Source organism: Salmo salar, chromosome 13 (genome assembly GCF_965601325.2).
Source record: "Salmo salar chromosome 13, fSalSal1, whole genome shotgun sequence".
NCBI lineage: Eukaryota > Metazoa > Chordata > Actinopteri > Salmoniformes > Salmonidae > Salmo > Salmo salar.
In genome coordinates, this window is record NC_138303.1 from 112655749 (window position 1) to 112670829 (window position 15081).

Sequence of the window (15081 nt, forward strand, 5' to 3'; positions counted from 1 at the left end):
TAGCCTATGAATGAACGTTTACAACGTAGGTTCACAGGTCGAGATAATTCTTTGTAATAAAGGTGACAGACAGTGACTCATTCAATGCCACCTTGAACACTCTTACCTGCATCTAGCTGATCTAGGGTGTAATCATTAGTCCAACAGTTGCAAATTAGAGTTTCTATTGGACAAATTCAGGTATGTTTATGCCCGTTTTGTTCCCTTTTGCTTCTGTTTAAGAAACGTTTTTTTTCTTCGGCAGAATGAATACACCCCCGATCACATGCAAACAGTTCACTTTCACAGCAGCCACATAAAAACAGCATGATCAACTATCTACACACTCTGCTCCTCTCACCTTTTCCTTGTGGACTACAGTGCACAACACATCAGCTGTCTGTGACCAGGAGAAAAAAACCTTTCCAAGCCAAACCTTCATATCATAACCGCTACACGAAAGAGAAGGGAGGAAAGTGTCGTCACAAGGCTGAGACTGAGACACACAAGGCTGAGACTGAGACACACAAGGCTGAGACTGAGACACACAAGGCTGAGACTGAGACACACAAGGCTGAGACTGGGACACACAAGGCTGAGACTGGGACACACAAGGCTGAGACTGGGACACACAAGGCTGAGACTGAGACACACAAGGCTGAGACTGGGACACACAAGGCTGAGACTGGGACACACAAGGCTGAGACTGAGACACACAAGGCTGAGACTGAGACACACAAAGCTGAGACTGAGACACACAAAGCTTAATAGTAAATTGAAATTGGTGGGGAAACATCCGACTGGGAGGTGTGATCATTGTCAGGAGAAAACTGAGACAGTGGAACATGTTCTATTTCAGTGCCAGAAATATGTGAGAGAAAGGGAGAGATTGTTATTAGATTTGAGAAGTAATGGGGTTGAAGAGCCAGGATTAAGTGAACTGCTGGTGAAATGTTCAGGGGACCACTTCTCCCGAGTGGCTCAGTGGTCTAAGACACTGCATCTCAGTGCAAGAGCTGTCATTGCAGTACCTGGTTCGAATCCAGGTTTCATCACATCTGGCTGTGATTGGGAGTCCCATAGGGCAGTGCAAATCAAATCAAATGTATTTATATTGCCCTTCTTACATCAGCTGATATCTCAAAGTGCTGTACAGAAATCCAGCCTAAAACCCCAAACAGCAAACAATGCAGGTGTAGAAGCACAGTGGCTAGGAAAAACTCCCTAGTGCACAATTTGCCCAGCGTCATCTGGGGTAGGCTGTCATTGTAAATAAGAATTTGTTCTTAACTGACTTGCTTAGTTAAATAAAGGTTTTTAAAAAATAAAATGGTTTCCTTAGATTTAGACCACCCTCCAGTCCAGTTGGTGGTGGTAATGCACTGTAAAAGTTAGTTGCCAACCGACATATAAAATCCACAGAAGAAGAAAAGACAAGCGTCATGAACGGAAGCGCCATACCCCGCCCAGTTCGTAACCCAAGCGACGGGGTTTTTTTTGGGGGGGGGGAAAGATTCCCCCTTTGGGCTCGCCAGTCTGCTTGGATATTTACACCGGTGTTGTTAACGTAGCAGCTAGCCACAGCAATGGCTCTTCTGGATCTTGCCATGCAAGGGTTCTCTATATTTGGATTCATTCTATTTCTCGTCCTCTGGTTTATGCATTTCATGTCTATCATCTATGTGTAAGTATTGCCTATCGGTTTAGCTAGTGACACACTGAGTTAGCTAGCTAAAGTATGTCGGTAAGCTAATGTTAGCATGACGAGAAGCCGTGTCAAATGTAACGTCAGCTAGTTGTCTATCTATCTATCTATGTCGATAGACTGAATTTAGATGCTCTCACAGGATAGCCACCGTGAGCGACATAGCTAGCTAAACATCGATTAGCTTACTGGCTAACGTCAGCTGACTAGCTAAGTAAAGTGTCTCTATCATTCAATTGTTAGTCAAATATATATATATATATATATTTTTTAAATCAATTGTTAGTCACTAACTAATGTTTTATTGTTTTGTTTAAATGTGTCTTTCAGCGCTCCATTGTATTTAGCCAGCTAGCTAACGTCAACGTTACTGGCTCAGACTAAATTGGATATCAGTGTGTTTGTTACGGATTTGACGTTAGCCGCTAGCGTTGTTGATGCTAACACTAATTACCAAATGGCATTGTTTCACTGAACCTGTGAGTGAACACCTGATATGGTCACGATGGTAGTTAGATGATAACGTTAACTAACGAGTTATCTTATAGCCTACTTTAATTCATTGGGTTAGCTAGTTATCTTGTACCCCATTCATAGTCGCTAACTGCTTTTAGAGCATATTGACGATAGTATCTTCTGGTTTGGTTTTAATTCATATCACCCGACGCTCGTTGTGAAAGTTCAAAAGGATTAGTTATGGTATTGCTTTCGAAATATATGAACGTATCATTCATATCGGTAATAAATAATTTCCTAAAAAACAAAAAACGTTAAATTACTACACACCTTTTTTTTAATAGGGTTATTGTCCTCACACGGCGAGGTTACGTCGTCTGTTGACGTAAGACAGACGGTCACCTGTGTTCGTTGTGACATTTCTGACTGGTTGTGTTTTATACCGCTGTGGTGGTCAACCATCTAGCTGGTCAGACATGTGGACTAACTCCCGACTGGCACACTAACGCGGTGTAAACTGGTCAGACATGTGGACTAACTCCCGACTGGTACACTAACGCGGTGTAAACTGGTCAGACATGTGGACTAACTCCCGACTGGTACACTAACGCGGTGTAAACTGGTCAGACATGTGGACTAACTCCCGACTGGCACACTAACGCGGTGTAAACTGGTCAGACATGTGGACTAACTCCCGACTGGCACACTAACGCGGTGTAAACTGGTCAGACATGTGGACTAACTCCCGACTGGTACACTAACGCGGTGTAAGCGTGAATGGGAGGAATAGTGAAGTGTCATGATTTTCTTTTCCAATGAGTCGTTCATTTTATTTGTTCGTTTGACCTGCTGGTTTCGGGGAATCCTACAGCAGGATTCATACCGTACTCCAACCACCAACTATCATCTGTGCGAGCAGAAAAATACATCAGGCAGCAGCATATATGTAAAGTACATGTTGATAAATGGTCGCATGGTGCAAGAAGGAATGCAATACATTTATTATTGAATTTTTATCGATTGACACGGCTTTGTAAAATCCAGAACATGCTCAGCTTGCCTTCTGCTCAACACTCGGAACTCGAGAACAAATCTTTTGTTGTGGTTGCTGCAGTTTGCGAAGGATATCCTATTGAGCAAGCAGTCAAGCAATTTCATTCACTTCACAATCAAGTCCGGTTGCGGGCCGCAACTAGACCTTGTTTCAAAGGTATCAATAAATAATCACATTTGTATGCTTTAGCAATTACAAATTTACATTTGTTTGAAATTAAAGCACTGCTTTATATGTTTTAGTCACATATATAACAGTCTCCAATAAGCCTCCCAATGGAGAATGAGAGGTGTGTAGAATCATGATTCTTTAGAGTTTTTTTAGTTCATTGTTTGCTGGCTGGGGGTCCTGCATGCTCTGGGCATTAAAGGTGTTAGCATGCTTCAGTTGGCCTGGCACCTAGCCAAGGATAATACTCTGCTAAAAACGACAATAGTACTTATTGTCCATCTTGAGATGCTGTAGCCAGTTTACACTTCTTCAAAATAGTCAGAATGAATCAAAGATACACTACAAAAGTATGTGGACACTTTCTTGTCCAACATCTCATTTCAAAATCATGGGTATTAATATGGAGTTGGTCCCCCCCCCCCTTTGCTGCTATAACATTCTCCACTCTTCTGGGAAGGCTTTCCACTAGATGTTGGAACATTGCTGCTATAACAGCCTCCACTCTTCTGGGAAGGCTTTCCACTAGATGTTGGAACATTGCTGCTATAACAGCCTCCACTCTTCTGGGAAGGCTTTCCACTAGATGTTGGAACATTGCTGCTATAACAGCCTCCACTCTTCTGGGAAGGCTTTCCACTAGATGTTGGAACATTGCTGCTATAACAGCCTCCACTCTTCTGGGAAGGCTTTCCACTAGATGTTGGAACATTGCTGCTATAACTTTGTGCACGGGGGCATTGTCATACTGGAACAGGAAAGGGCCTTACCCAAACTGTTGCCACAAAGTTGGAAGCACAGAATCATCTAGAATGTCATTGTATGCTGTAGCGTTAAGATTTCCCTTCACTAGAACTAAGGGGTCTAGCCTGAACCATGATAAACAGCCCCAGACTATTGTTCCTCCTCCACCAAACTTTACAGTTGGAACTATGCATTGGGGCAGGTAGTGTTCTCCTGCCATCTGCCAAACCCAGATTCGTGAAGCGTGATTCATCACTCCAGAGAACGCGTTTCCGCTGCTCCAGAGTCTAATGGAGGCGAGCTTCACACCACTCCAGCTGATTCTTGGCATTGCGCATTGTGATCTTAGGCTTGTGTGCAGCTGCTTGCCCATGGAAACCCATTTTCATGAAGCTCCCGAAGGAACAGTTATTGTGCTGACGTTGCTTCTAGAAGCAGTTTGGAACTCAGTGGTGAGTGATGCAACCAAGGACAGACGATTTTTACGCGCTTCAGCACTCGGCTGTCCCATTTTGTGAGTTTGTGTGGCCTACCACTTCATGGCTGAGCCGTTGTTGTTCCTAGAAGTTTCCACTTCACAATAACAGCACTTAAGGTTAACCGGGGGGCAGCTGAAGCAGGGCAGAAATTTGATGAACTGACTTGTTGGAAAGGTGGCATCCTATGACGGTGCCACGTTGAATGTCACTGAGCTCTTCAGTAAGGCCATTCTACTGACAATGTTTGTCTATGGAGGGGTGTCCACATACTTTTGACCATGTAGTGTAGCTCAAGAAATCAGTCATTAATTTAGTCTTTCTTTTTTTTGCCCGAGGAGATCTTAGTCGCACAATTTTACGTCTTAACTAAACTGTTTTGGTGCAGTTTCTCTCAAGGAAAAAAAAAAATGTGCATGACAACGTTACAATGGTGTTATAATATATGCGCCAAGTCTTCCGTTTTGTCCGGGAAGTTCAGCTGGCGCCTAGCCAAAGATTATTGATATACTGACAAGATACTACACGTCTCTCCGCTCTAACAATGGGAGTTGTCCACAAAGCGACACAGTGGGATGTTTAGCTCCGGCCTATCCTTTCTTTGGATTGGTGTATACATCTCATTTATTCTAATACCTTTTTTTTTGAATATTCGATGAAGTCAACCGCCTGTATTTAATGGAGAGAGAGATGCTATGCTACTAGTCTCATGCCATGAATATGCATAGCCATCTCGAGACAAATCAAAAGTAGTGCACCCTATTCCCTATATAGTGTAATGGTCCTGGTCAAAAGTAGTGCGCCCTATTCCCTGTATAGTGTAATGGTCCTGGTCAAAAGTAGTGCGCCCTATTCCCTATATCGTGTAATGGTCCTGGTCAAAAGTAGTGCACCCTATTCCCTATATAGTGTAATGGTCCTGGTCAAAAGTAGTGCACCCTATTCCCTATATAGTGTAATGGGCCTGGTCAAAAGTAGTGCACCCTATTCCCTATATCGTGTAATTGTCCTGGTCAAAAGTAGTGCACCCTATTCCCTATATAGTGTAATGGGCCTGGTCAAAAGTAGTGCACCCTATTCCCTATATAGTGTAATGGGCCTGGTCAAAAGTAGTGCACCCTATTCCCTATATCGTGTAATGGTCCTGGTCAAAAGTAGTGCACCCTATTCCCTATATAGTGTAATGGTCCTGGTCAAAAGTAGTGCACCCTATTCCCTATATAGTGTAATGGGCCTGGTCAAAAGTAGTGCACCCTATTCCCAATATAGTGTAATGGGCCTGGTCAAAAGTAGTGCACCCTATTCCCTATATAGTGTAATGGTCCTGGTCAAAAGTAGTGCACCCTATTCCCTATATAGTGTAATGGTCCATATAAAGTGTTTTTTTTCTCAAAGTTGCCGGGATATCATGTGTCTTACTGATATCAGTACACTTGTAACAACTTAAGCATTACTAAACTTCTATTAGATCAAATGAACCTCAGGTAACACATAAGCCATACATTTTTGTTGTTGTTGTTGACCAAATTTGACACTCAATGGCCTCCATACAAAATATATATTTTTACACGTTCATTTTTTCAAACCGGGTACCGGTTGCCTTCCAACGAGTCCAGTGACACTTGTGGAGGTCGTAGAGCAAAACGGAGAACACCATTGTGTTTGTGAGAATCTCCTCTTTCCACAGTGGGGTCACATTAGTTTGTAGCCCAAAATATTTGGACGCTACAAACAGAAGTTGGCACGTCGACTGTACCCGATTTCAGACGATTCCATCTGAAACACACACCGCTCTAACTCTGTCATCTTTCACCGCAGATGCGGAAGTGCGACATCGGTGGATGCGGTGGATTGAGACGGGTCCAATGCAAACCAAAAACATCTCTAGCTTAAACTGACCCATTTATTTATTTATTTTTGGGGTGGGGGGGGGCATTTTTTTTTTTAATGTTACTTAGATTGATGCACCGGTGCATCAGTCGACTCCAGGGGGTTAAACAGCCATTACAAACTAAAGCTAACTTTAGCCACCGCTAGCAAAAAAAAATCAATGGAGGTGATTGGGGCATGTGAGCATGTAATTTTTGTTGTCTAATTCACCTCTATATTTGATTGGATGTTACTTAAAAGTTATTTGTTAAAACATGCCCCCGTCACTTCCATTAAACCACAGTTGACAACTTCAATGTCGCCCTCCCAGAATGCAAAGAACTTTGGCGTGACCCTGGACAGCAACCCGTCGTTCTCTGCAAACATCAAAGCAGTGACTCGCTCCTGCAGGTTTATGCTCTACCACATCTGTAGAGTACGACCCTTCCTCACACAGGAAGTGGCGCAGGTCCTAATCCAGGCACTCGTCATCTTCCGTCTGGATTACTGCAACTCGCATCCCGACATCTGGTCCCCTGCCCATCTTTCCCCCTGAAGCTAGGACAGCAGAGACCCTGTCCATCTTCCCCCCTGAAGCTAGGACAGCAGAGTCCCTGTCCATCTGCCCCCCCTGAAGCTAGGACAGCAGAGTCCCTGTCCATCTTCCCCCCTGAAGCTAGGACAGCAGAGTCCCTGTCCATCTCCCCACCCCTGAAGCTAGGACAGCAGAGTCCCTGTCCATCTCCCCCCTGAAGCTAGGACAGCAGAGACCCTGTCCATCTTCCCCCTGAAGCTAGGACAGCAGAGTCCCTGTCCATCTTCCCCCTGAAGCTAGGACAGCAGAGTCCCTGTCCATCTCCCCCCTGAAGCTAGGACAGCAGAGACCCTGTCCATCTTCCCCCTGAAGCTAGGACAGCAGAGTCCCTGCCCATCTTCCCCCTGAAGCTAGGACAGCAGAGTCCCTGTCCATCTTCCCCCTGAAGCTAGGACAGCAGAGACCCTGTCCATCTTCCCCCTGAAGCTAGGACAGCAGAGTCCCTGTCCATCTTCCCCCTGAAGCTAGGACAGCAGAGACCCTGTCCATCTTCCTCCTGAAGCTAGGACAGCAGAGTCCCTGTCCATCTTCCCCCTGAAGCTAGGACAGCAGAGTCCCTGTCCATCTTCCCCCCTGAAGCTAGGACAGCAGAGTCCCTGTCCATCTTCCCCCTGAAGCTAGGACAGCAGAGACCCTGTCCATCTTCCCCCCCTGAAGCTAGGACAGCAGAGTCCCTGTCCATCTTCCCCCTGAAGCTAGGACAGCAGAGACCCTGTCCATCTTCCCCCTGAAGCTAGGACAGCAGAGTCCCTGTCCATCTTCCCCCTGAAGCTAGGACAGCAGAGTCCCTGCCCATCTTCCCCCTGAAGCTAGGACAGCAGAGTCCCTGTCCATCTTCCCCCTGAAGCTAGGACAGCAGAGACCCTGTCCATCTTCCCCCTGAAGCTAGGACAGCAGAGTCCCTGTCCATCTTCCCCCTGAAGCTAGGACAGCAGAGTCCCTGTCCATCTTCCCCCTGAAGCTAGGACAGCAGAGACCCTGTCCATCTCCCCCCCTGAAGCTAGGACAGCAGAGTCCCTGTCCATCTTCCCCCTGAAGCTAGGACAGCAGAGACCCTGTCCATCTTCCCCCTGAAGCTAGGACAGCAGAGACCCTGTCCATCTTCCCCCTGAAGCTAGGACAGCAGAGACCCTGTCCATCTTCCCCCTGAAGCTAGGACAGCAGAGACCCTGTCCATCTTCCGCCCTGAAGCTAGGACAGCAGAGACCCTGTCCATCTTCCTCCTGAAGCTAGGACAGCAGAGTCCCTGTCCATCTTCCCCCTGAAGCTAGGACAGCAGAGTCCCTGTCCATCTTCCCCCTGAAGCTAGGACAGCAGAGTCCCTGTCCATCTTCCCCCTGAAGCTAGGACAGCAGAGACCCTGTCCATCTTCCCCCCTGAAGCTAGGACAGCAGAGTCCCTGTCCATTTTCCCCCCTGAAGCTAGAGCAGCAGAGTCCCTGTCCATCTTCCCCCTGAAGCTAGGACAGCAGAGACCCTGTCCATCTCCCCCCTGAAGCTAGGACAGCAGAGACCCTGTCCATCTTCCCCCTGAAGCTAGGACAGCAGAGACCCTGTCCATCTTCCCCCCTGAAGCTAGGACAGCAGAGTCCCTGTCCATTTTCCCCCCTGAAGCTAGGACAGCAGAGTCCCTGTCCATCTCCCCCCTGAAGCTAGGACAGCAGAGACCCTGTCCATCTTCCCCCTGAAGCTAGGACAGCAGAGACCCTGTCCATCTTCCCCCCTGAAGCTAGGACAGCAGAGTCCCTGTCCATTTTCCCCCCTGAAGCTAGGACAGCAGAGTCCCTGTCCATCTTCCCCCTGAAGCTAGGACAGCAGAGTCCCTGTCCATCTTCCCCCTGAAGCTAGGACAGCAGAGACCCTGTCCATCTTCCCCCCTGAAGCTAGGACAGCAGAGTCCCTGTCCATTTTCCCCCCTGAAGCTAGGACAGCAGAGTCCCTGTCCATCTTCCCCCTGAAGCTAGGACAGCAGAGTCCCTGTCCATCTCCCCCCTGAAGCCAGGACAGCAGAGTCCCTGTCCATCTTCTGAAAGCACCTGAAACCCGACCTCTTTATATAGTATCTTAAATAATCTCTTCTAGATGTTGTTTCAGGCAGTATGTTTTCACTGGCAGAAGGCCAACTTGTTCTAGGCTACAGACAGATGAATTTGAAACGTGGGATGCCTCTTGGCTTGCTGACAATCACTAATTGGCTTGTAATTTTCTTTACTCACTGAAACTGAGGAAAGCAGACTGACACAGGGAGGAACTTGCTTTCTGTTTCAAACCGTTTTATGGTACGGTGTGCACTAATGAATACTATCCAGCTTGTTGCCACCAATCATTAGGCTTAGTTAATATATGTTTTTAAAGAGAGATGATCACAGCAACAACAACAAAAAACCACACTTGAAGCGAAGCTTCATTAGTGGAAGTGAAGACAAAACGAACCACTTTCTTCAACTTCTGCTGTTCTAACATGAGGAGTAATCTCCAGAATGTCATCCCTCCATGCCAGGTGACATGGCTGTGTCCCAAATAGCACCCTATTCCCTATATAGTGTAATGGACCTGGTCAAAAGTAGTGCACCCTATTCCCTATATAGTGTAATGGGCCTGGTCAAAAGTAGTGCACCCTATTCCCTATATAGTGTTTTGGGCCTGGTCAAAAGTAGTGCACCCTATTCCCTATATAGTGTAATGGGCCTGGTCAAAAGTAGTGCACCCTATTCACTATATATAGTGTAATGGGCCTGGTCAAAAGTAGTGCACCCTATTCCCTATATATAGTGTAATGGGCCTGGTCAAAAGTAGTGCACCCTATTCACTATATATAGTGTAATGGGCCTGGTCAAAAGTAGTGCACCCTATTCCCTATATATAGTGTAATGGGCCTGGTCAAAAGTAGTGCACTATAAAGGGTGCATGTGATAAACATGGATTTATGTACAGTCTTCTGTACATTCCTCTGTTGAGGCCTGTTTCTGTAGGAATTAAATGTAGGCTCATGTCCCTCTCTCTGCCCGAGTGAAGCTTAGTCTTGAAACACTGCTTATGGTGAATTTCTCACAGCGTACATAGTTAACCAGGTTTTTATGTTGGTTGGTTGCATTTCACTTATTTTCTGTGTTCAAAAGGACACCTTTACTACAATGTCGTTGATCCATCCTCATTTGTCTCCTTTCACAGCCATTAACCTCTGTAACTGGTTTTAAAGTCACCATTGGCCTCGTGGTGAAAATCCCTGAGCGGTTTCCTTCCTCACCTTTATTTAGGAAAGATGCCTTTTTTATGTTTGCAGTGACTGGGTGTGTTGATACACCATCCAAAGTGTAATGAATAACTTCAACGTGCTCAAAAACGATATTTTAAAGGCTGCTTTTTTATTTATTTATTTACCCATCTACCAATTAGGTGACCTTCTTCTTTGCGAGGCGTTGGAAAACCTCCCTGGTCTATGTGGTTTAATCTGTGTTTGAAATTCACTGCTCGACTGAAGGACCTTACAGATAATCTGTATGTGTAGGGTACAGAGATGAGGTAGTCATTTTAAATCTTATTTATGCTTGATGTAACAAAGGGACTGAATACTCATTGACTTATGACATTTTGGCGTTTTTTTAATTTTTAATTAATTTGTGAACATTTCAAAGAACATAATTGCTCTGACCTTTTATGTGTGTGTTTATGTGTGTGTGTGTGTGTGTGTGTGTGTGTGTGTGTGTGTATGTGTATGTGTATGTGTGTGTGTGTGTGTGTGTATGTGTATGTGTATGTGTGTGTCTGTGTTTATGTATGTGTGCATGTGTAGGCCAGTGACACATCTCAATTAGTCATTGTTCTTGCGAAGATCGAAAAGAGATTTGCCAGTTTTACTGGTTGATAGTTGTACTCTGTTGCAACATTACTTTCCCACTTAGCCAACACCCAGTTTCTACACCTTCCTTCCCCATAACGTCACAATTACTGCTTCAGGGAACACACCTTCATGTTCAGCAGGGGGACAGCAGCAGATAATCCTTCATGTTCAGCAGGGGGACAGTAGCAGATAATCCTTCATGTTCAGCAGGGGGACAGTAGCAGATAATCCTTCATGTTCAGCAGGGGGACAGCAGCAGATAATCCTTCATGTTCAGCAGGGGGACAGCAGCAGATAATCCTTCATGTTCAGCAGGGGGACAGCAGCAGATAATCCTTCATGTTCAGCAGGGGGACAGCAGCAGATAATCCTTCATGTTCAGCAGGGAGACAGCAGCAGATAATCCTTCATGTTCAGCAGGGGGACAGCAGCAGATAATCCTTCATGTTCAGTAGGGGGACAGCAGCAGATAATCCTTCATGTTCAGCAGGGGGACAGCAGATAATCCTTCATGTTCAGCAGGGGGACAGCAGCAGATAATCCTTCATGTTCAGTAGGGGGACAGCAGCAGATAATCCTTCATGTTCAGCAGGGAGACAGCAGCAGATAATCCTTCATGTTCAGCAGGGGGACAGCAGCAGATTATCCTTCATGTTCAGCAGGGGGACAGCAGCAGATAATCCTTCATGTTCAGCAGGGGGACAGTAGCAGATAATCCTTCATGTTCAGCAGGGGGACAGTAGCAGATAATCCTTAATGTTCAGCAGGGGGACAGCAGTAGATAATCCACAAGGAGGACGATGAGAATGGCCGTGCCCCAAATGGCACCCTATTCCATATATATAGTGCACTACTTTTAGATTTTTGTTTTTATATACAGTGAGGGAAAAAAGTATTTGATCCCCTGCTGATTTTGTACGTTTGCCCACTGACAAAGAAATGATCCGTCTATAATTTTAATGGTAGGTTTATTTGAACAGTGAGAGACAGAATAACAACAAAATCCAGAAAAACGCATGTCAAAAATGTTATAAATTGATTTGCATTTTAATGAGGGAAATAAGTATTTGACCCCATCTCAATCAGAAAGATTTCTGGCTCCCAGGTGTCTTTTATTCAGGTCACGAGCTGAGATTAGGGGCACTCTTAAAGGGAGTGCTCCTAATCTCAGTTTGTTACCTGTATAAAAGACACCTGTCCACAGAAGCAATCAATCAATCAGATTCCAAACTCTCCACCATGGCCAAGACCAAAGAGCTCTCCAAGGATGTCAGGGACAAGATTGTAGACCTACACAAGGCTGGAATGGGCTACAAGACCATCGCCAAGCAGCTTGGTGAGAAGGTGACAACAGTTGGTGTGATTATTCGCAAATGGAAGAAACACAAAAGAACTGTCAATCTCCCTCGGCCTGGGGCTCCATGCAAGATCTCACCTCATGGAGTTGCAATGATCATGAGAACGGCGAGGAATCAGCCCAGAACTACACGGGAGGATCTTGTCAATGATCTTAAGGCAGCTGGGACCAAAGTCACCAAGAAAACAATTGGTAACACACTATGTCGTGAAGGACTGAAATCCTGCAGCGCCCGCAAGGTCCCCCTGCTCAAGAAAGCACATATACGTGCCCGTCTGAAATCTGCCAATGAACATCTGAATGATTCAGAGGACAACTGGTGAAAGTGTTGTGGTCAGATGAGACCAAAATGGAGCTCTTTGGCATCAACTCAACTCGCTGTGTTTGGAGGAGGAGGAATGCTGCCTATGACCCCAAGAACACCATCCCCACCGTCAAACGTGGAGGTGGATACATTATGCTTTAGGGGTGTTTTTCTGCTAAGGGGACAGGACAACTTCACCGCATCAAAGGGACGATGGACGGGGCCATGTACCGTCAAATCTTGGGTGAGAACCTCCTTCCCTCAGCCAGGGTGTTGAAAATGGGTCGTGGATGGGTATTCCAGCATGACAATGACCCAAAACACACGGCCAAGGCAACAAAGGAGTGGCTCAAGAAGAAGCACATTAAGGTCCTGGAGTGGCCTAGCCAGTCTCCAGACCTTAATCCCATAGAAAATCTGTGGAGGGAGCTGAAGGTTCGAGTTGCCAAACGTCAGCCTCGAAACCTTAATGACTTGGAGAAGATCTGCAAAGAGGAGTGGGACAAAATCCCTCCTGAGATGTGTGCAAACCTGGTGGCCAACTACAAGAAACGTCTGACCTCTATGATTGCCAACAAGGGTTTTGCCACCAAGTACTAAGTCATGTTTTGCAGAGGGGGTCAAATACTTATTTCTCTCATTAAAATGCAAATCAATTTATAACATTTTTGACATGCGTTTTTCTGGATTTTTTTGTTGTTATTCTGTCTCTCACTGTTCAAATAAACCTACCATTAAAATTATAGACTGATCATTTCTTTGTCAGTGGGCAAACGTACAAAATCAGCAGGGGATCAAATACTTTTTTCGCTCACTCTATATATATATATATATATATCTCCATATCCATGCCATTTTTATGCTTTATTGGATAGAGACCGTGGGAAAGATAAAGGGGAGAGTGTGCTGAAATGAGCAGTGGGCAGGATTGGAACTCGTGCTGCAGCTGTATATGTGCACCGAGGGCTGTGGCTTAGACCGCTAGACCACCCTAGGCCACATAGTGTACATCTTTTGACCAGGGCCCATTTGGGTTCTGGTGAAAAGTAGTGCACTAGACTATATAGGGTGCCATTTGGGATACAAGGCCATGAAAGCGTTTGTGTGATTCACTCAGAAACCACGTTTTTTTTTTCTATCATCACGGTTCCATTCAGGTTGTGGAATGTTGAGTCAGTCACATGATTCATGGCATTAAATGCAGATAATTCAACTTCAACCCCAATGGTTGGACAGACCAGTGTAATTCCATCGTTTTAGGCGGTGGCTTTTCTTTCCTGTTGGGATTGAGAATGAAATGTGGACTAGGCCTGTAAAAGACAGTTGCATGGACTTATTTTATCCCAACATAAACACCACTTTTCACGTGTTGTCTTTTGGAAAAACCTGTGAAGTGATTTAGCCATTGATACCAGCGTTTGTGATTGTGTCTATTCAAAGTTGCCTAAATTTTTTTGCCAGTCAGCGTTGGAAATGTATCCATTCTAAGATTACTAGGCAACATGTAAAAAAACAACTGAATATCTCTTCTGTTGTCTCCCTTTCTCTGTGTGTGTGTGTCTGTCTCCCTTTCTGTGTGTGTGTGTCTGTCTCCCTTTCTGTGTGTGTGTGTCTGTCTCCCTTTCTGTGTGTGTGTGTCTGTCTCCCTTTCTGTGTGTGTGTGTGTGTGTCTGTCTCCCTTTCTGTGTGTGTGTGTCTGTCTCCCTTTCTGTGTGTGTGTGTGTCTGTCTCCCTTTCTGTGTGTGTGTGTCTGTCTCCCTTTCTGTGTGTGTGTGTCTGTCTCCCTTTCTGTGTGTGTGTCTGTCTCTCCTGTAGCCGTCTCTATCTCAACAAGAAGAGCGGTGACAAGCAGCCCTACAGTAAGCTGGCTGGTGTCTCTCTACTGAAGCCTCTGAAAGGAGTAGACCCCAACCTCATCAATAACCTGGAGACCTTCTTTGAACTCGACTACCCCACGGTATTACCTGTTCTATATCCTACATATCTATACTCTATCCCTCGACTACCCCACGGTATTACCTGTTCTATATCCTACATATCTATACCCTATCCCTCGACTACCCCACGGTATTACCTGTTCTATATCCTACATATCTATCCCCTATCCCTCGACTACCCCACAGTATTACCTGTTCTATATCCTACATATCTATACTCTATCCCTCGACTACCCCACGGTATTACCTGTTCTATATCCTACATATCTATACCCTATCCCTCGACTACCCCACGGTATTACCTGTTCTATATCCTACATATCTATACCCTATCCCTCGACTACCCCAAGGTACTACCTGTTCTTTATCCTACATATCTATACCCTATCCCTCGACTACCCCACGGTATTACCTGTTCTATATCCTACATATCTATACCCTATCCCTCGACTACCCCACGGTATTACCTGTTCTATATCCTACATATCTATATTCTATACTCTATCCCTCGACTACCCCACGGTATTACCTGTTCTATATCCTACATATCTATATTCTATACTCTATCCCTCGACTACCCCACGGTACTACCTGTTC

The 15081-nt window shown here is 45.4% G+C and overlaps 1 protein-coding gene across 1 annotated transcript in view; it reads left to right on the forward strand.

The window, feature by feature from the left end:
- The first annotated feature begins 1453 nt into the window (after positions 1–1453).
- Positions 1454–15081, forward strand: part of ugcg (UDP-glucose ceramide glucosyltransferase) — a 40867-nt gene continuing 27239 nt past the window's right edge. Inside the window, exons 1-2 of the mRNA XM_045692682.2 lie at positions 1454–1663; positions 14363–14504. Of these exons, the coding sequence (XP_045548638.1) occupies positions 1566–1663; positions 14363–14504 (240 nt within the window). The 5' untranslated portion in view covers positions 1454–1565. The remainder of the gene's footprint in view (positions 1664–14362; positions 14505–15081) is intronic.